At 33.2% G+C, this 24,204-nt stretch overlaps 1 protein-coding gene across 2 annotated transcripts in view; it reads right to left on the minus strand.

Annotated features, from left to right (window-relative positions):
* Window positions 1–24,204, minus strand: part of BIRC6 (baculoviral IAP repeat containing 6) — a 325,846-nt gene that overhangs the window by 96,490 nt on the left and 205,152 nt on the right. For both annotated transcript variants that reach the window (XM_044663691.1, XM_044663690.1), the window contains exons 62-65: window positions 19,998–20,298; window positions 18,642–18,859; window positions 17,891–18,055; window positions 16,733–16,901 (exon numbers count right to left, since the gene is read on the minus strand). In XM_044663691.1, coding sequence (XP_044519626.1) covers window positions 16,733–16,901; window positions 17,891–18,055; window positions 18,642–18,859; window positions 19,998–20,298 — 853 coding nt within the window. The remainder of the gene's footprint in view (window positions 1–16,732; window positions 16,902–17,890; window positions 18,056–18,641; window positions 18,860–19,997; window positions 20,299–24,204) is intronic.

The following is a 24,204-nucleotide window of genomic DNA, read 5'->3' on the forward strand; positions in this document are numbered from 1 at the left end:
ATTTGTCATTATATCTATTTGTTGTAAGTCTCCCCTTTTGATTTTGTGATATGTGTAAAATTTTTTTTAAGAAATCTATATTACCTCACATATTTTATGCAGGAGACGTGGGGTAGCATAATGGATAAATGACTAGTCATGAATCAGGAAGACCAGGGTGGGTTTAAGTTAAGCCTCTGACACATTCCAGCTCAGCTGTTAGTGAAGCTTTCAGAGCCACAGGTAACTTTCAAAGATTTTTAAAACTAAAGTAGTTGTGGATCTGTTTAAGTGGATAAAGTTTCCACACTACGAATTCATTACATGAATAAAATCATATGACTTATAAATAGAGGCAGCTAGATGACTCAGTGGATTGAGAGTCAGCCCTAGAAATAAGGTCCTGGGTTAAAACCTGACCTCAGATACTTCCTAGCTGTGTGACCAAGTCCCTTAATTCCCATTGCCAAGCTTGACCACTCTTCTGCCTGGGAAATACTACCAGTATTGATTCTAGGATGGAAGGTAAACATTAAAAAATGAACAAGTCTACATATACATCTTTACATCACCCCAAAAAGCAATTAGTAATTGACCTAAAGGTATACTTGAATAAGAAACTAAAAATTATAGTAGCATCCCAATGTTTAAAAATAAAATACTGCCAATCTTTGATTATCCATTTAATTGATGAGTAATGGTTTTGGAATGCATTATTTAATTCCAGTCACTTACTGTTTATTTTGTTTCAAGACATCAAAAACAATTTTGAACTTGGGTGACTGGAATGATGGCATCATTAATAAAAATGAGGCAAAAGTTAGGAGGAACAGAAAACTACTGAGAAAAATAAGCTCTTTCAGACAAATTCATAATGAAGCACCTATGAGACATCAGTTGGAAATTAAGCAATGTATTCTTGAAATTGGGTAGAAGCAGGGTCTAAAATCCATTTGCAAAGAACAGTTCCTAATTACTATTGAGGGCTCCACTTTACTCCAACTCCTGCAGTTTTGCACACACCTCAACTCCTTTACTCTCTCTCATCCTCATGTCGATCTTATGCTTACATTTGTCCTGTCAATTTCACATTTGTAACATTTCTTTAAAAAATTCCGTTCCAACTAGAACATACTCCCAGCTCCTTACACCTGGACGATTTTAATATTCTGCTGGTTGGTTTTCCTGCCTCAAGTCTCTAGTACATTCTTCATTTAGCCGCCAAAAAATGATTTTCCAATAGCAGGCACAATCATATTAGCACTGTCCCTCCTCAATAGTCATGCACATGGTTTGTCTATCCAAAGACTGTAAGCTTCTTGAGGGCAAAAAACTGTCTTCTGCCTTTGTTTCTATTCTTCTAGCATGTAGCATTGTGATACATGACAATGCCTGTCACACAGCAGCAAGTCTTAGTAACTTACTAGAAATAACTTGAGATCACTTGACTTCTCACTGAGACTTGTCTTCTGCTCTAGCCTTACAGGAATCATGCACGTCCAAACTAATTGATTTCCACATGTGTCCTTGATATCAACCACTCTAGAAACCTAATTCTCTGATCATACCCTCTGTCAATTTCAGTATTTCCCTCTTCAATTGTGATTTATCCACTTCTCATGAACATTCTCAGGTCTCTTCTATCCATAAACAAAACAAAAATTTTCCTTTCAATTGATCATCCTACAATAACACTCAACTTTCTCATTAGGATATACAGGTATTTTTTTTATTTATGTGAGCAATGTCTACCAAGAGCTTTATCAGGATATGGGGCTAAACTTGGGTTCTTAAAAGACAATGAAAATGGAGTATAAATTCAAAAGATTTTGAATATGGCCTCACAACTGACATTGTTTGCTACCTGTGGACCAGCATATCTACATTGAGAAAGGTTCCTGATCAGACTAGCAGTAGAGTAAGGAATTTTCTGGCCATTCTCAAAGATCTATAAAGGCACACAGGAGACATGGGCTGTATCAGTCAAAGAGCAATTTACAGAGATGCAATTAGATATTGATGAAATATTGAGACATGGAGAAAAGTTTTTTTAAAAATTAGAAACATTCAGTAGATTTTCTTCTATAACATAGAAAGGAAATTAGTTGGCATTTTTTTTCAATAAGAATGGTTCTAATATCAAAAGGATGCTCTCTTTTTTCTTAAAAGTACATAAGCAAAACGCTCTTGTACTTCTAAGAAAAAAAAGGGCATCCTTTTGACTATGGATTTTGTGTATGATGGAGAAATGTACAAGAAAAAAACAAACATGAAAGTAAGAAATGCTGTAGTCAGCCATAACTATCAGTCTTTATTACACAGTATGTTAGTCTCAGGAATATAGAAGGCAAATGAACAAACACATGCTACTGTCTTTAAGATGTGAGTATACATTTTTCAGAGAAAAAAGTATTGGAAAATATCAATAAGATTTTGATGGCATTGCTTTTGAGGCATTTATTATGAAGAGCTTAAGGGGGTGACTCATGAGAACTTTTGCCAATGGATAGAAAAGCTTAAGAGACTTTTAATGAAGAAAAGATAAAGTAAAGACTAAAATTATAAAACTGCTTCCCTTTATAAATAAAAGAAATATTAAAGAACTTTCTAGCAGAAGTCAGCTTTGGCTCAGCTTGACATCTTCTGAAAAACAAATATAACCAATCCCAAGAATTCAGTAGTTGCTAATGTTTGGAAATGGCAAAAAGTTATTTGATAGAAAAACAAATTTTACTAGCTACACCTGTAGGTGGCATAATAGATAGAGTGACAGCCCTTGAGTTAGGAGGATCTGCATAGAAAACTGGTAAATCCAAAACAAGACCCTAGCTATGTGACCTTAGATAAGTAACTTAGCCTCCCTTTGCCTAGGAGGCAGCTAGGTGATTCTGTGGATAGATCACTTGACTTGGAATCAGGAAAAACTGAGTTCAAATCTATCCTCAAATACTTACTAGCTGTGTGACTCTAGGAAGTCACTTAACATTGTTCACTTAAGTTTTCACATCTGTAAAATGAGATGAAGAAGGAAATAACAATGAAGAAGGAAGTAACAAACACTTCAGAATCTTTGTCAAAAACAAACAACCCAAATAAGAGCTGGATATGACACATGCAATAAAGGGATTTGGTAGTAGGTAATTTTCCTTATAAAATGTGACCATCTCCTGTGAATATTTTGTGATCAGCTGATTAGTACCAGTCCTTTCATAGCTTTATGAAGCATAGTAGAATAATTATTCCTGACTATATGATTTGATTATACCCAAATAAACTACTAAGAAAATTAAGCTTGCATGTAAGTTTTCATCTGTGGAACAGGGGACTTGATTTATATTTTAAAATTTCTAATCAATAAAACTTTAAAAGCAAAATAAAGAGCTTGGAAAGGATGATATCTAATGGTACTTTCTAATTCTAATATTATAAAATACATATATGTTGATATGTGCAAATTTATAAGTCTAAGTAAAAAGAAATGAACAATTTATTAGGCAATTATATTTAATGTGAAAATAAAAAACCAAATGAACTACAGAACTAATTAAGATCAACTATCCCTGAAGCATTTAAAATATTTTATTAAAATTAAAATATTAGGAATAATACTATTATTTCTCAACATTTTTAATTAGGCAAAGTAAATATAAAGAATAAGATGGTATTGATATATTCCTATAAAACTTCAAAAGTTTTTACCTACACTATTCTCTAATTTAAATTTCTTCTCTACTCTTACTGATAAACCTACAAAAAAGATTTATACACATTTTTATATTGAACAGGAAAATTAATTAAATTGTATTTTTTAAGTGTCATGCCTCTAAAGTTACTTGTTGGGGGCAGCTGGGTGGCTCAGTGGATTGAGAGCCAGGCCCAGAGATGGGAGGTCATGGGTTCAAATCTATCCTCAGACATTTCCTAGCTGGGTGACCTTGGAGAGAGTCACTTAACCCCCATTGCCTAGCCCTTACCACTCTTCTGCCTGAGAATCAATTCTAAGACAGAAGGTAAGGGTTTAAAAAAAAAAAAAAAAGATACTTGTTTTTTGTGGGTTTTTTGGTTAGTTTGTTTTGGTACTTGCCCAGAGTCACATAGCTAGGAAGTGTCTCAGACCAGATTTGACCCTAGGACCTCCTATCTCTAGGCCTGGCCCTCAATCCACTGAGCTACCTAGCTGTCCCCAGAGTGGTAAGGGTGGGCAGTGGGGGTCAAGTGACTTGCCCAGGGTCACATAGCTAGGAAATGTCTTGAGACCAGATTTGAACCTAGGACCTCCTGTCACCAGGCCTGGCTCTCAACACAATGAGCTACCCAGCTACCCCCTAAAGATAATTGTTAAAAGAAAAAAAAATCAAAATTATACAAAAACAAAAAATCACTCTGAAATCCAATGAATATTTTAAATAATCTAAAATTTGCTTGAAACAGACATGATGGACCACAACCCAAACTAACATTTAATAGCAGAATGAATGAACAATCTTTTCTTGCAATAACAATAGTGTTTTTGAAAAGCAAACCTAAACTTGGTAATAAGTGGTAAAATAACTGCTATAAGAAACATTTTTTAAAAATGAAAAAGAATCTTGGAATGCTAGAACTGGAATTAACCAATATGCAAACTAGACCAGAGAGACTACATGGTTACAAAGCAAATAGTGGACATAGGACAAGAAGACATGCCTCTTAATGATATTCAATTCAATTAAGTAAGTCTCAACCTTGTAAATAATTGTCAAAACATTATTAATGAAAATGATTAACAAAGGAATGCATTTTAATATAACTTGTATAGAGGCAAAAATTATTTCTGTGGGGAATAACATTTATAGTAATAATGGATATGTCCTATAACAAATATTTTAATATTAGATAAATGTGATCTGCCTTAATTATTACAATATTTTAACAGTATTACTGTATTGTATCTTACCGCTAAAGACACAGATCATTATCTCATGGCCGGTTATGTAGATGAAAAAAAACTAAACTTCTCTACTGCCATAAAGTATGAGATTTCAAATTATTTCATTTAACAAGCAACAAAAATCTATTCATAACATAAAAGTTATTGGGAATTTTAGAAGTCTATGTAGGGGAAATACAAGTTCTGGCAGATTTCAACATGCAGAAAAGATTGCATATGGACTTGGTGACAGCCTACTTCTACTGGTCAAGGGAATGCTCAGCTAAATACTGAGAAGTCAATCCCTTGAGCTTTGGGTAATAGGTGAAGTACTGCAAACTACAAAACAAACAAAAAATAAAAATACAAATTGATGTAGTTTATGGATGAGTGGTGGTAGAAAAACAGAGTGAAATTTCTCAGAAACACAATTTTTAGATTCTCTAAAAACTCTGATTTAATTCTTTGTACTCTGAACATGGAAACTTGATCTGAAAAGAAAATGACATAATATTGGAAGCACATAACTGATTATTGACATCCTGTTTATAAATGAAACCAACAAAAGGAAATTATAGCCTAATAAAAAGATGCTTCATTGAAGGAACAGTATAAGAAGATTAGGGGCTTCCATTTCAACAAGGCTGTGGAATGCCCAATACGCCTCAGTTTGCAAGGTCTCTGGGAAATCATGGCTTAGAAATTGCCAGACATGTAGCTTGCCCTATAACATGATAAAAACAAATACTGTATGTCCAGCCAATAAAATAATAATACAAAGGTTCTGTGAGAAGAACATACAGTACTGGGTAATACATATGCTGACATGTTGAACCACCTGTGATTTATTATCCTATTAAAAATACTGCTTTGAGCCACTAAGGCAATCTACATCTATTGTTTCCACCTTGTAAATCATTACCAACCATTGTTCCTGCAAAAGGCTTACCTAATCCCTTAGTCTATGTCATTTCCCCTATAAAGTGTGTACCCCAGTTCAATAAACTTTGTTACCACCCAGCAAGAGGATGTTTGTGTGTTTGATCTGTCAGTCTGGCAGCTGGCCCTCCTGAAATCCTAAAAGTCATTTTTCTCATCGCAGTCTGTTGACCCACGAGAACTTGACACTTCAAAAAATCTCCTTTGATTTGGCCTCACCTTCTGCCCAACATTATTTTATTGAAAACTTAATAATCTTGTTTTGCAGGATTCATGATGAATATAATCTAAAATATAACATGATAATAGTTGCCACTTACTACCAGTACGGTTAGTAATATTCATTACAGAGAAATGAAAAAGTAGAGAAATTCTATTAAGAACTTAACATCCCCAAACTAAGTAAATGTATATAAATATTAAACAACATAAAGGTGAGGATAAAGAAAAATGTTACTAAATAATAGTTCAATAAAAAAAAAAAGCCAAAAGTCTGTAGATGATTAAGAAGTATTATACTTACAAATTTCTTCGAGAAAAATGAGGAGGCAGAGGACATGACATACAGTAAGCCATTTTCTATGAAAATAAATTGATTATTCTCTTAACATATAGAGAATGGCTGGTTATCAGTGTGGGGCATGAATATTCATGGACTATTGAATGTATTCCCAGTCTATTAATTAATGTTGAGGACAAAATTAAAATTCAACTCCAAATCAAGAGATAAAGAAAACTAAAATTTCTAATTATATCTTGACCTGTTAAATTATACCTGCACACACAAACACATTCACAAAAGACAGAGTCACAGACATGAGCCATTTTGTACTGCTATACGGTAGCCAACAAAATAAAGGCCATCACGTAGTTCAGACAACAAACACTTGATCTCACTGGAGGGTAGGGGGAAAAAGAGGGAGAGAGATGAAAGCCAATGGAAATACAGGTTAAGCAAACTATTTTGGAGAGCACAATGGAGGAGGTGGATAGAATATTAAAAGCATCTGAGTCTTATGAAGCAGTGAAGAATGTTGAAGTAAAAACTATTTGGCAAAACCTTTGGTGTATGGGAAAGCAACTGAACCAGAATTTCCCAAGAACATTTTTAGATAAAATTAGAAAGAGGACAACAAACACTGTGTGTTAGCATTGCTACAAATATTTCCATAAATGGCCAATCGACAAACTTGCATATATATATTTATCAAGTGGCTAACATGCTGTAAGTAGGATATAGTACTTAGGATAAATATGATAAAAAATAGAAAATAGTTCAAAAACCTCAAGAAGCTACATTTTATCAAGGAAAACAACATAGGCACAGCTATTTAAATATAAAACATGCGAAGTAAATATAAAGCAAATGGTGGCAATAACAACTGTAGTTGGGAGGATAAGGAAAGGTAAAAGTAGGAGGCTATCCTAATAGAACTTTGAAATAAGTTAGAAATCTTTAAAGTCAACCATTATGGGGTGGGAAGCATAATGGATAGGTAGGACAACATATGAAAAAGCAAAGAAATCGGAAGTTGAAAATCTTGTATTAGGAAAGAGCAAGTAGGCTAATGTGGTTAAGTACAAAGTAGAAATTCGGAAGCTATTATTTTAGTAAATTATAAACAAATGTGTTATTAGAAATAGTAGTAAAGCTACAGGAAAAAAAAAGACTATACCAAATATTTGAAGAATAAATCCACACAGTAGATGACATTAAAAAAGACCAAACAACTTTACTTTCTATCTTAGAATCAAAACTATATATTGGTTCAAAAGGGAGAAGAGCAGGTAATGTGAGTAACTTGCCAGGGTCACACAACTAGGAAGTATCTGAGACTAGATTTGAATCCAGGATCTCCCATCTCCAAGGCTAGCTCTGAGTCACCTTGCTCCCCCCTAGATTAAAAAAAATTTTAAGGCAATGAAAGGTTTATTCTTAAAATGCCTGCAAGAGGTTAAAATCTCTACTGTAAAATGTATGATTACTGTACAAACCAGGAAGACTGACAACAATAACTATATGTCCAACCCTACTTTCTAATCTCAATATTCTTGCTGAAAACATGAGACGGGAATAGTGTCATAAGAAAGTATAAATTGAAAAGACAATTCTACTTTGTAAGATGCCTCAATTACATACTGTGTAGCTTTAGAGGTTTATCTACAAGATACCTTGAAGCATATAATGACTGAATGATATATTTAGGAATGTCAAAAATCATGGAGACAATTTCACAAAAGATATTCAATACTCTCCTCAAAGATGATTCTCACATACTCCAAAAGGAACAGAGACCTCCAAGTTTGTTTGCATTTGGCTTTAAGTCACATAATAACAGATTTATTCCCTGAGATCTAGAAATCACTAAAAAGAGATAAAGACTAGAAATCCATAATAGGGGGTAGGTGGTAGAAGTGGTTATGATACGTGTATAATGCTGAAATTATGTTACAAAACTCATTGAGTAAATAAATTGCTGATAGATTTTTAGAAAAATGCTCCAAAAAGACAATGAATTTATCTTAAAATGAATTATAAGGAAAGCATACAGGAAATAGCAAAATGCTTACAATAAACTCAACTTTTCCATCTTTGTCAACAATAATCATCTCCCTGTGGTAATGCTACATGGTTGCAAATGAGAATATAATATTTTTAAAGATTCAAAATTGTACTAAATCATAAGGCAGGGGCTTTTAACTTTTTTGGGTATATCATGAACTCCTTTGGTAATCTGGCAAATCTCTAAAAGAAAGTGCTTAAATTAAGGAAATTTAATCTTATTTAAAAATGTATTACAACAGGAATGAAACAAATTTAAGGATCTATCTTGAAATCTAGCCTCTTATCCTGGGTGGAGTGGCAAATCTGAAAACCTCAGCTTAAGACATGCCTCTGACACACAGAGCATGATAGATTTAAATAAGGTATGACAAATTACCAAAGGTAGTTTGAATGTAAGAAAGTCCATAAAAGATAAAATAAACTGTATGATTGGAAAAGGATGCACAACATTGATTTAATGAATACAAGGGCTAACAGTTCAACTACTGTAGCCTTAAAATGTAAAACAACTCTACATGAATAATTCTAGACAGGTAGATTCTAACAAGATAAGAGAATATATGAGAAGGTACTCATGAGAATGGTAAAGGAAAGTGAGGTATATACCAGTGAATGAAGTAAATACTTGGATGAGGTCATAGATTTTTAAAAATCTCAGTCAATAAAATCCTATTATCTGATTGTTCAAAAATTGGCTGAGAAAAGGAATTCAGAATGTATTTTAAGGGAAAATAAATTGAAGAAGGGTCTTCTTCAATTTATAAGCGCAAAAAAAAAAAAATGAGAATAGAACAAAGATGACAGTTCTAAATCTACTATTCGACTATCCTGATCAAAGAAAGATTATTTATATTTTGGCTAATACACAATAAAAGAAATTTCAAGTTTATATAACTAGGTATAGGCTTTACTGATAGATCATTTTGCTGACAGTTCCTATTACAAATAAATATTTGCTTCTTGCCACTAACATGCTCTCCTCCTTACTATCCTAGTCAGACCTCAGATTCTCTCACACACATAGGAAAGAAGTTCTCTGAAACACTACCACTAAATCAGTCTTTGTTTCAGGAAAAATCCTGAAAAGAGACCATAGAGGGAATTCTTGTTCTGGTATAGGTCATCTTGACAACTGTTGAAATGATGAAAGGAATTCTGCTGACATATTTCTGAAAGGAGAAGACTAAAGAAAGGGAAAAAAATAATAAAACAGATATATAGAGTGCAACCCTCTCATTTTACAAAGATGAAGAAAATAAGGCTCAGAGAAGTTATGAGATTTTCCCAGGATACAAGTATCAGAAAAATCATTTGAATCAGGTCATCTTGACTTTTAAGTCCAATAAATAATTCTCTAAATCACACTATATCCCAAAAAGTCAAGCACTGTTTAGGTTGGGGGAAGTGTCTAACTTCCTAGCTATTCCTAAATAAGTTTTTATAATATGATTTCATCTTAAATGAAAAAAACAAAAATAACAAAAAGCCTCAGAGTATAAAAAGTCATCAGATAGATATTAGAGAACTATTTAATATTTTAGGTTATCTTTACTTCCATGAAGAATTGTTAACCACAGAGTAGCTATAGCTATCTATACCATGAGATTCTTTGCTCTAAATGAAAATCAAAGAATAGTGAACTATTTCACTTATTTGTCAATGTTAGGAAAAGAAGAAATGTGGTCCTGATGCTTATTTCTCCCCCTTATCCCCAAACTGCATCTTTCTAAACAACTTTCTGGTCTATTTCTTTTATTTAATATTTAAACATAAAAGCTATCTCCCCTAACCCCTGAAAATGTTTATTCTTGCTTATATTATTCTTGAATATTATTTATTGGCTAGTAAGGAGTTAGAGTATTTCTATATAAGACAAAACAAAACAAAGATATAATGACTTGGTGGGGCCAACCAATGAACTGGGGATGAGATTGCATATAGACTACCAGACAATTTTTAAAGAAATGAAAATACATCTTACATAGAAGGCAAGTTATGGTGAGCATATGACAACCAGAAACAATTACAAAACAAACAAAGAACTATAAAAATGAAAGAAAAGCAAGATAGACTATGCATCAAGGATTACTACATAGATGGCCAGAAAATAGGTACTAGTATACCTTTGAAATCAGGGGGAAAGTAAGGAGTCTTCCACTTTACTGTCTTGATTCCCTGCTAGACAGAATAGACAGGCACTTCTATATCATGGAATGGGAAAATCTAAGTTGATGAGATCACAGATCCATTTACATATTTATGTGATAGGATCCTCTGGCTTTTTTAAAGAGTTCTAATAAAACCAGAAACTTCAAAACATTATACAGAATAATGAAAGACAAGTTTCTTATCTAAAAATTATAATGGATACAATGAAATCCAATAGATATGAGATTTATATTGCTATAATATTTTAAACAGATCTCATTAAGTGAGAATGATTCTGTGGTATGATTCTCCTATGTGAAAAGAAAACTAAGAATCTGATGGAGAAAGATGAAGATCCATTTTCCCCTATCTTCTGAGTAGGTTAAAATTTTCTAATACAGGATAGTCACTTTTTCTTGTCGGGAATAACCCATCAACCTATCAAACGTGAAAAATGAAGACTGGTTAAGGATTGAGAATAGTGATCTTTTTGAGTGATAGGACCTAGGTTTAGGAACTTTAATATCTCAATCTTAATATTTAATAAACTTTCAATATCATATCTGTTGGCCATCAGGTAACCCTTTGGGCTGGGCTAGGAAAAGTCCACTGGCAAAATTAAAAGTCCTCAGTTCCTGATACTCAACATGATGTGGAATTTGGGGACAGTTTCCTAGTGCCTATAATGTACTTCTCGGTTTGTGAGGCAGAGGGCATTATCCAATTTTTCTAATTGCTATAACCTGGGTAAATACTGAAAAGAAAATAGTGTTTAAAAGGTCCATTAGAATGATGTTATTGTTACTAAGAGATTTCCCCACCAGTATTATACTAAAGCATTATGAAGCAGAAGAAATTAATGGAGACCCAGGGAATGGGTTAGTAACAGATGTCCTTGTTCCTTGCTAAAGTATCCCAAAGGACATCTGAATTTCTAGAGGTATCACTCTGAATTTATTTTTGTTTTAAACCCATTACTTACATCTTGGGATCAATAATTTATATTGGTTCCTAGACAGAAGAGTAGTAACGCCCAAGCAATGGGGGTCAAGTAATTTATTCAGGGTCACAGAGCTAGGAAGTGTCTGAGACCAGATTAGAACCCAAGACCTCCCATCTCCTGACCTGGCTCCCTAACCACTGAGCCACATGGCTGACTCAAGAAGTACAACACTCAATTATCACTCTTTGCGTTTTGAGATCTGGTTGCTATTCTCTTATTTTCTCAAAAGTCAGGAAACAACTTTTGCTTACTCTAAAGGAGCTAAGAATGCTAGGTGAACTTTACTGGAGCTATTCACTTTAGCAAAAGTAAACTATGTCTCAAGAGAACTCAAGGTTATGTTACATAAATCCAAGTGGACCTTTGCATTGCTGCAAGGTGATCCTTTGATCCCATTCAACTAATATCCCACTCACCACAGCTGTTCTTATAAAATGTTATGGGACTCCTAAGACTTCCTATGGCTCCAACTTCTTTCACCCTCACATCTCATATTTTCTGGAAAAAAGCTGAGGCCATTTGCCAAAAGTACCCTCTTCTTCCCTCAGCTCACTTTACCCAGCTGCCTTCTACCACTATCTCCTGCTCATTCATGTGAGAGGTCTTTCTTGTGAAGGCCAATCCCTCTCTCTCTATGAACGCTTCCCATCTTGTTTCCTCCAGTGGACTGCTATGAATTAAAATCTTGGCTTTGACACCAAGTGGCTGTATGATGATGGCCAAGTCATTTTACTTTGTTTTCTTTAGTTTCCTCATCTGAAAAAAGCATTGGAGAAATAAATGGCAAACCACTTTACTAACTTTGCTAAGAAAACCACAAATGGGGTCACAAAGAATCAACATGAGTGAAACAACTTATAATTACAAAAACGTGAACTGCAAACTAGATTATGTCGGGGAAGTTATATTACTGATGTTACATCCAGTCCTTGGGATGACTTTGCTTAGCTGGTTGTATTACAAAAACATTTTCCCAAAGTGTTTGTGCTTTATGATATGATAGTGTCATAACTGTTCATCATTCTTCTAAAAAAACCGTTTCTGACATGGAAACATCTGATAGTGCTAAGGACGTTGTTGCATCTCCAACAGTGGTGTTTCCTTGGATAATGGGAGGGAAGTAGGGTCACTGATCAGGGAATCATTGAACTCTTGGACTCAGCTAACTCCATAATCTTATCAGTATAGTACCTGGCACTTAATAACACTTCTTAAATCGGTGATGGTAAACCTATGACACGTGTGTCAGCACTGACATATGTAGCCATTTTTGATGATACGAGGAGAAGTATTAGGCTGCATGCTGAGGATGAAACATTTGCTATAGTGTAGCGTAGACACTCTGTATACTATAGATGATAATTCTACCTATATTAATTTACCTATTTTGGTTTATTAAATACTTATGTATTACAATTATACATTGTTGTTATTTAAACTATAAATATGGAGAAATTATGGTTTTTTTTCTCGAAGTGACACATCACCCGAGTTATGCTCATTTTTTGGGCGAATTTTGACACACCAAGCTCAAAAGGTTGCCCATCACTGTCTTAAATCCTTCTTGATTTGAATTAAAGATGGTGGTCAACTTGCCTGGAATATTCTGCCTCCTATTTTTCCCTCAAGGAACTTCTATCTATAGGTAGCTCAATTTGCTTGCCCTCTTGGCACTCAATTTGTTTGCCAGGTGGTAGCTGCTACTCTCTTTGTTTTAGCATTTAATTTACATTCTAGATGAAATTATTATACCACTATAAACATTCTCCAATAGGTTTACATACAAAATAGATTTTAACCTAAGTAGCAAAATGTTTTGAAATTAATTCATAAAGTATTTGTAAGATTACTCCAGGGGGTCAGCTGGGTAGCTCAGTAGATTGAGAGCCAGGCCTAGAGACAGGAGGTCCTAGGTTCAACCAGCCTCAGATACTTCCCAGCTGTGTGACCCTGGGCAAGTCACTTGACCCCCATTGCCTACCCTTACCAATCTTCCACCTATAAGTCAATACACAGAAGTTAAGGGCTTAAAATTTAAAATAAAAAAATTAGAAAAAAAAAAAAAAAGAGAGAACCTGTTAAGAATGACAAGATCCCTTTATTAAAAAAAAAAAAAAAAAAAAAAAAAAAAGATTACTCCAGAATCATTAATTTATTACTCAATGACCTGACCTAACATTTGTAAAACAGGAGTGGGATAGCTGTAGTATAAGAATTTGATCCTGAAAGAATATTTTAAAACAAATTAAATTAACTTAAATTTAAAGTATATGCACATTGGAATAATCCCTAGAATTTATGTAGAATGTTTTTCACAAAAGAGAATTTCAACAGGCAGTTGAATGAATATGCCATTTCTAATTCATTCATATCAAATTTTGAACAAATAATATGAAATATATTAGGTAAAGAGTAAATCACTATAGGCAGTATTTCTCATTTCCTTGCAGAAAACTGCCCTAGTTTAAGAATACAAAAATCATTATTAAATAGGAATTTTAGTTTTTAGCATGAGTAGTTCAAATTTTCAAATAACTATATAGTAAAACCTCAGACGAATACATTTAAAGCCAATGCCCTTCGTTATGACCTGCTTTATCATTTTAAAATTCTGAAACAAATTTAATGATCTGATTTTTAGACCATATGATTAATAAAAATCAAAAAAATCACATTAGTAAAAAAGATAGGAAAATTGTTTCTTATAACTGCTTACCTATTTAGGATTTCAGAATCATGAAGAAACAAAAAAACTTCTTATAGGCCATTTATCTTGTTGATAAATGAAAAGTTAAATATTACAAATGATGGTGAGAATAAGAATACAGCAAGTTTACATGGTCAAGGCATTCTTGACTGCTCACTAGGTCTCACACTCTATTTGCAATCAGTTGCCAAAGTTTGTCAATTTTACTTTTACATCATTTCTCCAATATTCCCTCTTTTTCTCATTAGATACTGACACCACCCAGCTGAAGGCCTACACACACACACACACACACACACACACACACACACACACACACACACACACACACACACACACACACGTTTTTTCAAAAGCCATTGTAATAGGTCTGCCTGTCACAAGTCTCTCCTCAGTGATTTTCCTAAAGGGCAGGGTCCAAATAATGTTAACCCACATTCAATTATAAATCCCAAGGTTCACTATCACCTCCAAGATAAAAAACAAATTATCTGCTGGGTGGTGAAAGCCCTTCAAAATCCCCCCACCCTCTAATACCCAGACCACTTATCAGTCTTTTAACACTTTAAGTCCACCCATATACTATTCTTTAATTCAGTGACACTGGCTTTCCTTGCTGTTTCACTTACTCTCCATATGCCTTGGCTCCAAGCATTTTCTCTGGTTATTCCTCATTCCTGGAATGCTCTCTCTCATCAATTCCTCTCAGCTTCCTTGATTTTCATCAAGACCCACTAAAATCCTACCTTCCACAGAAAGCCTTTCCTAATCCCTCTTAATTTCAGAGCCTTTCTTCTATTGATTGTTCCCTATTTATCCTATGTATAGCTTGTTTGTACACAGTTTTGCATGTTCTTCCCAGCCCTGTAGTTGGAGGTCCTTGAGGCCAGGGGCTATTTTCTGCCACTCTTTGCATGGCCAGCACTTTAGCACAAGGACTGGCACACAAGCAGTATTTAAAAACTACTCAGTGATGACCAACTTTGGATATATTGTTGAGGAATTGAAAAGGACAAAGCATTTGCATTTTTTCTGACACAAGACTGAAGATATTTTGACATTTGAAACAAAAGTGCTATTAAATTCCTTTTAAGATGAGTAACACATATAGCATATATATGTATATACAAACACAATGTAATGCAACATGTGGATGAGGTATGCTTGTTGAAATGAATGAAAACTGAATATTATCACTCCTTGTTAGGGGCAAATGAACTGAACAGAAAATGACACAGGAATGTTTCTTAGCATTAAGAGAAAAAAAGCCAGATACTAAGCTATGTAATTTACTCATCACTTGGTTTTTCTTAAGAAATATGAAAATGTAATATAAAGATCTGTGTACCTATTCATTCTTCCAATATGAGGATAATAAAACATGGAAGGAAAAAACAAGCAAAAATGAACGAAATTCAATTCTTCAAAGAAACCTAAAAAAAGGGAAGGAAATGAATCCAAATACTTGGCAGCAACATTATATTTTAAATAGATTGATGTAGGAAAGTTATTAAAAGAAAGGCTAATTCTAAAACTAAGGTGTTGTTAATGTTGTTTTTTTTGGGGGGAGGAATGGTGGGGAGGAATGACTATAACTAATTAGAATATATAGAAAACTTGCAAACCTTCCTTTCAGTAATTCTTTCCATTCGACATGTTCCACTTATTTTTTTTGCTTCTAAAGTACAACTGCTAATATGTAACACAATAAACTTTTACTTTTATTACTTTATACCAGTATCTAATTAATTTTTGCTAATATTCTTATGGCAGTTCTAATGAAAATGAAGTGAAATAAGATGCAGAAAGGAAGGGAAGAAAGGAAAAGTTTAAGAAATTTTAAAAATCATGTCACATCCTAATGGTTAAGGTATTGTGTTTTCAAAACTAGCTTTTATGGCATATTTATGATTTCTGGAAATAATCTTGTCGCATCAAATAAGCATGTAAGACGTTCTGCATCACAAAATAATACTGTTAACAAAACTGGCTAAAAATAACTAAGTTTTAGTGATCTGTCTATTCTTATATACCTTATTATTGTCTTAAATTTTCAAATGAGTGGAACTATTTAAGAGTCCAAACATTTTCTATTTGACATTTGATCCAAAACAGAAAGCAAGATTATTAATAGAGTTCTAGCTTCCTCATATTATTTACTTAGAGAAAACTTTCTAAAGAAATTTACTTCGTGGAGCAAAAATAGAACAGATACATTTTTGCACCTGTCATGGAATGCTACTGCTATCCAACCAAGATATTCCCAATTCAAAGATTTTCAAAAAACAAAACAAAACAAAAAACAAAAAAAAAAAACCAGTGCAAAAATAAAAGTAAACCTATAAAATTGGCAGGGAAAGCTTTTGTGGCCTAAAATTTATAAACTTTTTAATTCAAACTAACCTTGTGAGAACAAGTTAAACTCTTTTCCCACAAAACCATGGTTGAGGAGATTAATTACAATAGATCTAGAAGAGTTACCGGAATCATTTCGCAGATAGGAGGACATTGCTGGAATGAGGCAGGACTGGCTTAGTAGTTCCAGAAGAACAGATGGAAGGGCATTACTGTTCTGTCCTCTACCCTCCGAAGTAGACTGTGAGTCTCCATTTGTTGAGCTGCCTGCAGGATTTATGTAACTTGCAAGAACCTGAAAAATGAAAAATCACTGCCATAAATAAATTATTTTAGCTATCTAGGAAAAAGTCACTGGCTTTATCCAAAACATTAATTTGGAGATTACTAGTAACTATTTACTAATAGGAACAAAAGTAACAACTAACTAAAAAGAGGAGCTACTTTGTCATATAACAATAAAGAAACTAAACTAAAAGTTACCAATATTTATTTATGATACAGTAATGACTATTTCAGGCAAATTATTACTCCTTTTGTTTTAATGAAAACAACAGAAGAATTACAGCTATGGATGGCAAAAATTACTATCTCACTTCACTACAACAAAATGCCTTACAGAGAAGGACAATGCATAATAAAGCTAATAATGTACGAGATGTCATCATTAATATCACATATCATTAAAAACAGTAACAAAGGCTGAAGGTGAAAAAAGTCTTGTAACTCAAAACTGGGTGGAGTCATCTATTTTATCTTGAAAAAAATTTATGACCATAAAATACAATGCCAATGTCAGTTAATGACAAGAGTAAAATTTTACATTATTTTTTCTTCCACTTAACCTTCTTCAACTCACTTCAATGGGGATCTGGCTTTCAAACCTAGAAAGTTTACTTAAGAAGCCCTTCAAGCCAGTTTTAGAGCTCATGAACATAAAAACCAACAGGTATTTTCCACTTTGGAAAAGATAAAAAATTTCAGAATCAAGAATAAGAGTGATATTTAAATGGAGGGGACGACAAGTACTATATCACATTCTGTGTCACCATTTCCTGACAACCACTAAATACTGAAGTCTAAGTGAGGAAAGAAAATTGGTAGTTGGAAGTAAGAGAAGTAGTTTTCAAATAGCTTAAAAGTTATGAAACACTGACCTGTGCAATTAGGGTGCTCTACAGCTTTAATAAATATTTAGATAATGATACCAAATAAGAAGGATTCACTTAAAAAAACTAATTATGAATCAGGTGCTCATTACACCCGTATTAGAAACAAAAATACCTGTAGGAGACAGGTGACATGTTCCTCTTCCAGTCTTTGTTTGGTTAAAGCCTGTTCCACATCCCATCCAGAAGCTGTAGAACCTGTTCCAAAGCCAGTCCCTTTGGCCCAGTAAAGCTGCTGCTCTTCTGTTGATGCATTGTTATGTGTACTTGATACTGGAGGCTTAAAGAAAATTATATTTATAAAGGAGAATCCAAATTATTCTCTAAATCCTGTCCAGAGTAAAGAAAAGCCAAGGGTACATACAGAAAATACTGGTAAATGGCAGAATTTCTCTTTATTCTACAAGGTCCCTTCCTGCTTTTCAAAACATTTTGTATTTTTGTTATACCAGCACTGGTCAGAGAAACAAATGTTACAGGTTAAAACATTTACTGAACAATCTTTACTATGCAAACTACAGAGAAATAGGTCTGATCATATTCATTCCTCTACTCAAAAACCCTAGAGATCATAACTTACAAACTTCTAAGTCTGGCACTGCATATCTTTTGTCATATAGTTATCAAATACTTTTCAAGTAGTATTTTATATTAGTAACTTTCAGGCCAAAAGTACTTCTAGCCAAAATAATCTGGTACATTGAACTCAAAAGACAATCTTCTTTCGCTATGCCTCTTCTATATCTGCATTATCTTATTCAATTCAACAATATAATTATATATAAGATAGAACCTTAAACTGCATACTATATTACAATCATTTGTAGATTCATTCCCAAAATTTAAAAACTGAAGCTCTAACTTACCTCTGATTGATTAAGATTAGAATTAGGAACTCTTGGGGCATGATGGCTTAGGGCAGAGAGGCAGGCAAGGATCAGGTGTACGGCCCCAATTTCCAGTGCCATTCGTCTTAGAAGTACACCATCATCAGTAGTCAGTGGCGTGGAGCTAAATAAACTGCGTAATACATGGAATGGAAGAGTTGGAAGCACATTGGCTGAAGGAGACTGAAGGATATGACCTGAATTAAGAACAGAGACATAAGGATAATTTGATTATTAAAAAATGTTATTTATGCACGAGGTCAATAGTACAGAGATTATAAAAGGTCAAATCAAATTATTACTAATTTAGTCATCTGAAAATTTGGTATATTCATTACATTGTTTGGATAATATTAAGAATACCAAACATTACCTTTATCAACTAGGTATCCAATATGAAAATCCTGAGTACTAACAGGATTTGGGGCATTCTGCTTTAATAAAAATAAGTTTTCTGTGTTGTATCAAATGTATTATAGTTACAAAGTGCTCACATATCTGACTGAATTTGAGGCACACTGTGAGGCAAGCCAATCAACACTATTATGTTTATTTAATTTTTTAAATCTGACATAAAAGAGGATTTTAGATGAAATTGTGAAATTGTATTTCAGAGAGTTTTTAAAACAAACTATGTCCTGCTTGTCTGTGCTTCCTTATGAATTTCCTTCTCTTCGATATACCACACTTATGGGGGGAGTATCACTCTTAATTTCATCCAAGAGTAAACTACAACCCTTGCATTAACAAAAAGAAAGAGGAAAAAAACCTTAAGAAATTTGCATTAACAAAAAGAAAGAGGAAAAAAACCTTAAGAAATATAGGGTATCTAAAAGGTGTTGGTAATATTCTTTAAAGTATCTAGCCTATAAATAAAAGTAGAAAAAAAGTCTAACCAGTCAAACTAGAATTTTATCAGGCTTAAGGCATTATAAAAAAATAAATATTTTGGTACATATTCTTGGATTATCTTTAAACAGCAAAGACAAAAAAATTTGAAAAACATTTGTGGCATAACAACTAACAGAGAAATATTTTTATAGGCTTAAATTTCTAGGATCCAAATGTACAAGGGAACACTTGGCCACCAAGAACAAAAGCAAACCAAAATACAAATCTATTTACTCTATCTGTCAAATTTCTCTTCTTTAACTGTCATTTGGACATATCCAAAATGGAGATCTTAGGTGAATTAAGTAAATAAAATATTAAGAGATTTAACTTATAAAGGACCAAATAATAGGTATTAGCAAAAATAGAGATTTTTACTTGACCATTTTTAGAGCTCCATGGTATCACTTTAAACAAAATTAATGATTAATTTTTACCACTTACTTCCTTCTCCATCATCTGTTACTCCTAATACTAATCGAAGTAGACACTGTGCATGTTTTCTCTCTTTTAATAGCACCTCAGCATAACCAGGTAGACGGAGAAACAATCCAAAGGCAGCTAAAGAATGAGCAGGTATGGGAGACATTGTCTGTACTGTTGACTTAATTGGAGGAGGTTCAGCAGCAATAGTTTCTGGAGCTTCATAAACCAATTCTCCAGACTGTTCAATGGTTACCCATTCAAACTGATCGCTGTCCTTTGGCTTTTCTTGAGTGGTAGATGTAACTACAGGGGCACTAACCTAAGAAAGAATAAAGTTTTGCTATTTTAGATATATGAATTGGTTAATGTCAAATTAGTTCTGTTTTTGTAGAAAATATTTTCATTATCTAAATTAAACAAAGACAAAAATAACCTATAAAAACAACTAAAAATTGTGTTTGAAAATCCATATTAAAACTTTACATTTACTGGATAATATATTAAAAACTATTTCTTAGTTACCTACTATACTTTGCATGTCTTGCTAGTCTACCCATTTGAGTTACTGCTATTCATTATCAAAAAATGAAATACAGGAAATATAAATGAAAAAAAAATCAAGCATGAAAAACTTTATTTAATCTTCCTAGTTGGTAAAAAAAACCTTGCATCTCTCTTTTGAACTTATTCAATCAAAAATAATGGATATTTATAAAACACTTCAAAGTTTGTAAAGAATTCTACAGGTGTTATGTGATTTGATCTTTCCAAAAATCTAGGGAGGTAGATGGTACATACATGTATATTTTACAACTGAGGAAACTGAGGTTCATACAAGCCAAATGATTTGCCTATAGTCATAAAGATGGTAAGCTAGAAAGGCAAATTTAACCATAGGATCAGACTTCACATCTATAGTTTTTTCAACTATACTATATGGTCTCAAATTCTGGACTGGCAGAATGGATAAAAGTGGTTCCTCCAGTCAAGATGACTGGGGTCAGTCTTCTCACATATTCACTGCGTTATCCTGAGCAGGACACTGAAACACTCAGGGTCTACAGGAAACTTTCTTGGAAGTTTTCTTGCAGAACAAGTGCTAATATAAGCTGACAGAGGAAATTTCTCCAGAGAAGAATAAAACTGCATATCTATACCAAAACAAAAATATTCAATTGTATACACTGCATATCCTTCAAATTAGACTATAAAGCCAAAGTCAGTATCTTAAAAGAAATTTGGGTTTCAACCAACAACTAGATGAATTTGTTTGATTTAAGGGATGATAATAAGTAATATTACAAAATTACTTTAAGGTTTTCCTCATTTAATATATATAATATATGTTATATATAATAATATAAATTATTATTATTTATTAGTTTTATCTCTTGACAACCAGGACAGTAGATTCTATGTATTTTACAAAAAAGGAAACTGTAGGCGACAGAGTTAAGTAACCTGCTCACAATCAAAATGCATGTTTCTGAGACTGGATAAACTGTATTTTGAATATAATGTTTCATGTATTTTTCTCCATGAAAAACAACATAAACTATGATGACAAGATGACAAAACAACAGAAATAAAGTAATGAAAATGATGAAGCTTCCTGATGAAGAACATGCTTGAGTGAACTGGACTATAATCTCATTCCCCCTAAATGTGACTGCCAATTTTAACACTACTCTACAGTTTGCCATTTTCAATAGGATCTTGTGTATGACGAAGTCAATGAAGACATCTTTCAGATGTTTTTTCTTCTTTAGGTTATTCTTGGGTTAGGTGAACGTCAAATGGAACAACAATATATGCACATTTAACAGTAGTCCCAAATCTTAGAATTAGCCCCAGACTTTTTGTTCTTTAGATCTTCAGAAGTTGATATTCAAAATGAAATATCTTGTGTTTTCCAGTAATAGAAGGTAAAGGAAATTTTCATTGGCAAAATTCACCTATAAATTTATCCAATCCCAACCACTTTGTTGAAAATGAAATGGTAGTTTCCTATTAAGGTGACAATAATTATATCCTACACTATCATACCCAGAAAAAATGAGTCTATCAATGGTGTTTACTTAGAGTGGCAGCTAAATTACTATAAATTTTACATATCAATACAAGAAGAGAGTATCTGAAATCAGAATAGTTATCATTCAAATGTATTATGTGATAAGGATCTAAGGAATGATGTGTGTGTGTGGTGGGGGGGGGGGGGGTGTCTAGATTGTTTTGGTTAATACAGATCCTTAAATAGATAATTAATTAAAATTAATTAAAAATTAATTAATTAAAAATTAAAACCACTTAAAAATTATAGGAGTGGTAAGGCTAAATTGTAGTATATATAACGCAGTCAGAGCCAGAAGAAAATTTCATAAAACTAGAATATTTCAGAACTACAAGGAAACTGACATTAGTTATGTATAGCAACCTGTCCTATTCACAAACTTAACCCTAAAACATGACAAATCAGTGATCTGGAAATCCCTGCTCTAGCCCAAGAAAACTCATTTTCTACAGAGTTTTTTCTTTTGCTATTTCATATTGCAGACTTATTTCAAAATAAAATTGTATCAAGAGGGTGTGTGTGTGTGTGTGTGTGTGTATTTTTTTTCAATTGTGTCAGGTTTAGTGTTGTGTTAGCCTTTCTGTTGACACTGAAAGAGTTCAAAAGACCAATTCTTCCTGGGTTTCCAATGGCAGAGATGAATTAAGGAACGGAGTAACACACCTTAACTTTAACCCACTAGGGTTTTTATATTTAGAAAAAAATTAAAGATTATAATTTTAATATACTATCTATGCATTTGTTAGCAAACTTTCTTTAATGAGAAATGAGAGCCTTATTTCAGACAGAACAGCCACCTTGTGCCACTCACAAACTGAGATGCCCTACTTCCTGTGTGATTTACATTTAACTAAATCTATATTTCAGCATTATATAAAAACATTTTTATTATTCTAAGTGCTTCTCCCATTTGGCATGCATTTTTTTTATTTAACTTTTCCAGAATCATAAATAACTTTTTGGACAGAATTTTCAAATACTAAACTTCTATTATTCTATTTTTCTATTAATGTACCTAATTTTAAAATTCTGAAATTATAAAATCGTAATGGAGTTATCAGGCAACATTTCCTTTTGGTCTGGGGTTGTGATTTCACCACTGTGAGCATCTCTGGGAACATAAACTCCCAAACCTCTAATACATATCTGCAACTTACAGTTTTAGAGAGTTGCTTAGGGCACGGAGAGGGGAAATGACTTTCTCCTGGTCCCACTGCCAGTATGAGTCAAAGGCAGGACATGAATTCAGGCTGCCAGGGTGCCTCTCAAGTCAAGATACTGGTGATTAAAAGCATGGTATAGCTACAATCACAATGTTGTATGTGATAAGAAAATAATGTTCTAATTTAAGGAGATTATTTTGAACACAGGTACTGGGTATAGAAAGGTCTATGTGCTATATTTTATCTATAGTGTTGATTAATTCATCACCATCAACTTAAGAGCTAAAAGGGACTTCAAAGGCCATCTATTCAAAAAGCCACCTATTTAAACCTCTCATTTTAAGAGATGAGGTAAAGGAATTCTATTTACGAGTTTTAAAATAATGATACATATTCAGAATTTATTAAAGGGAGAAGTGGAATGCTGCTTTAACTTGAAAACTTTAATTACAACAAAATCACACAATTATATACTGCGTAGTATGGAAAACATATATAATCTTGGGCAAGCAATGTCATCCTAACTCCTTTGCCTTTGCCACCTTTCTATCTTGGAACTGATACTGAAACAAAAAAAAATGGGATTTAAAAACAAATAGTCATAAAATTAAGGTTTTGTTGTGTTTTTTTTTTTTATTTTATCTCTTTTGGGAGTAGGTAAACACAGAATTTTAAAATCTACCTCAGGGTTTAATGCAACCAAATGAATAGTCATGTGAAGAATGCTGAAAAAAATTAATGCTATTACTATTAATTCCACTAAGCTCCTTTGCTCTATCTAATCTTGAGCTGCTTAGCTAAACATATAAAGAGTAAGAAACTAATAGAGCTGTCTTAATTTAAAATTGGAGAGGGGGAAAGCAGAAGAGGTAAAGGATTAAATTAGAAAGGGTCTGAATGATATCATTAGATGGATTACATTTGTAATTTATGAGAAATTTTAGTTGTATTACTTGAACCAAGGAGAATCCACAACCAGCATTTTAACTCT

Source organism: Gracilinanus agilis, chromosome 2 (genome assembly GCF_016433145.1).
Source record: "Gracilinanus agilis isolate LMUSP501 chromosome 2, AgileGrace, whole genome shotgun sequence".
Lineage (NCBI taxonomy): Eukaryota > Metazoa > Chordata > Mammalia > Didelphimorphia > Didelphidae > Gracilinanus > Gracilinanus agilis.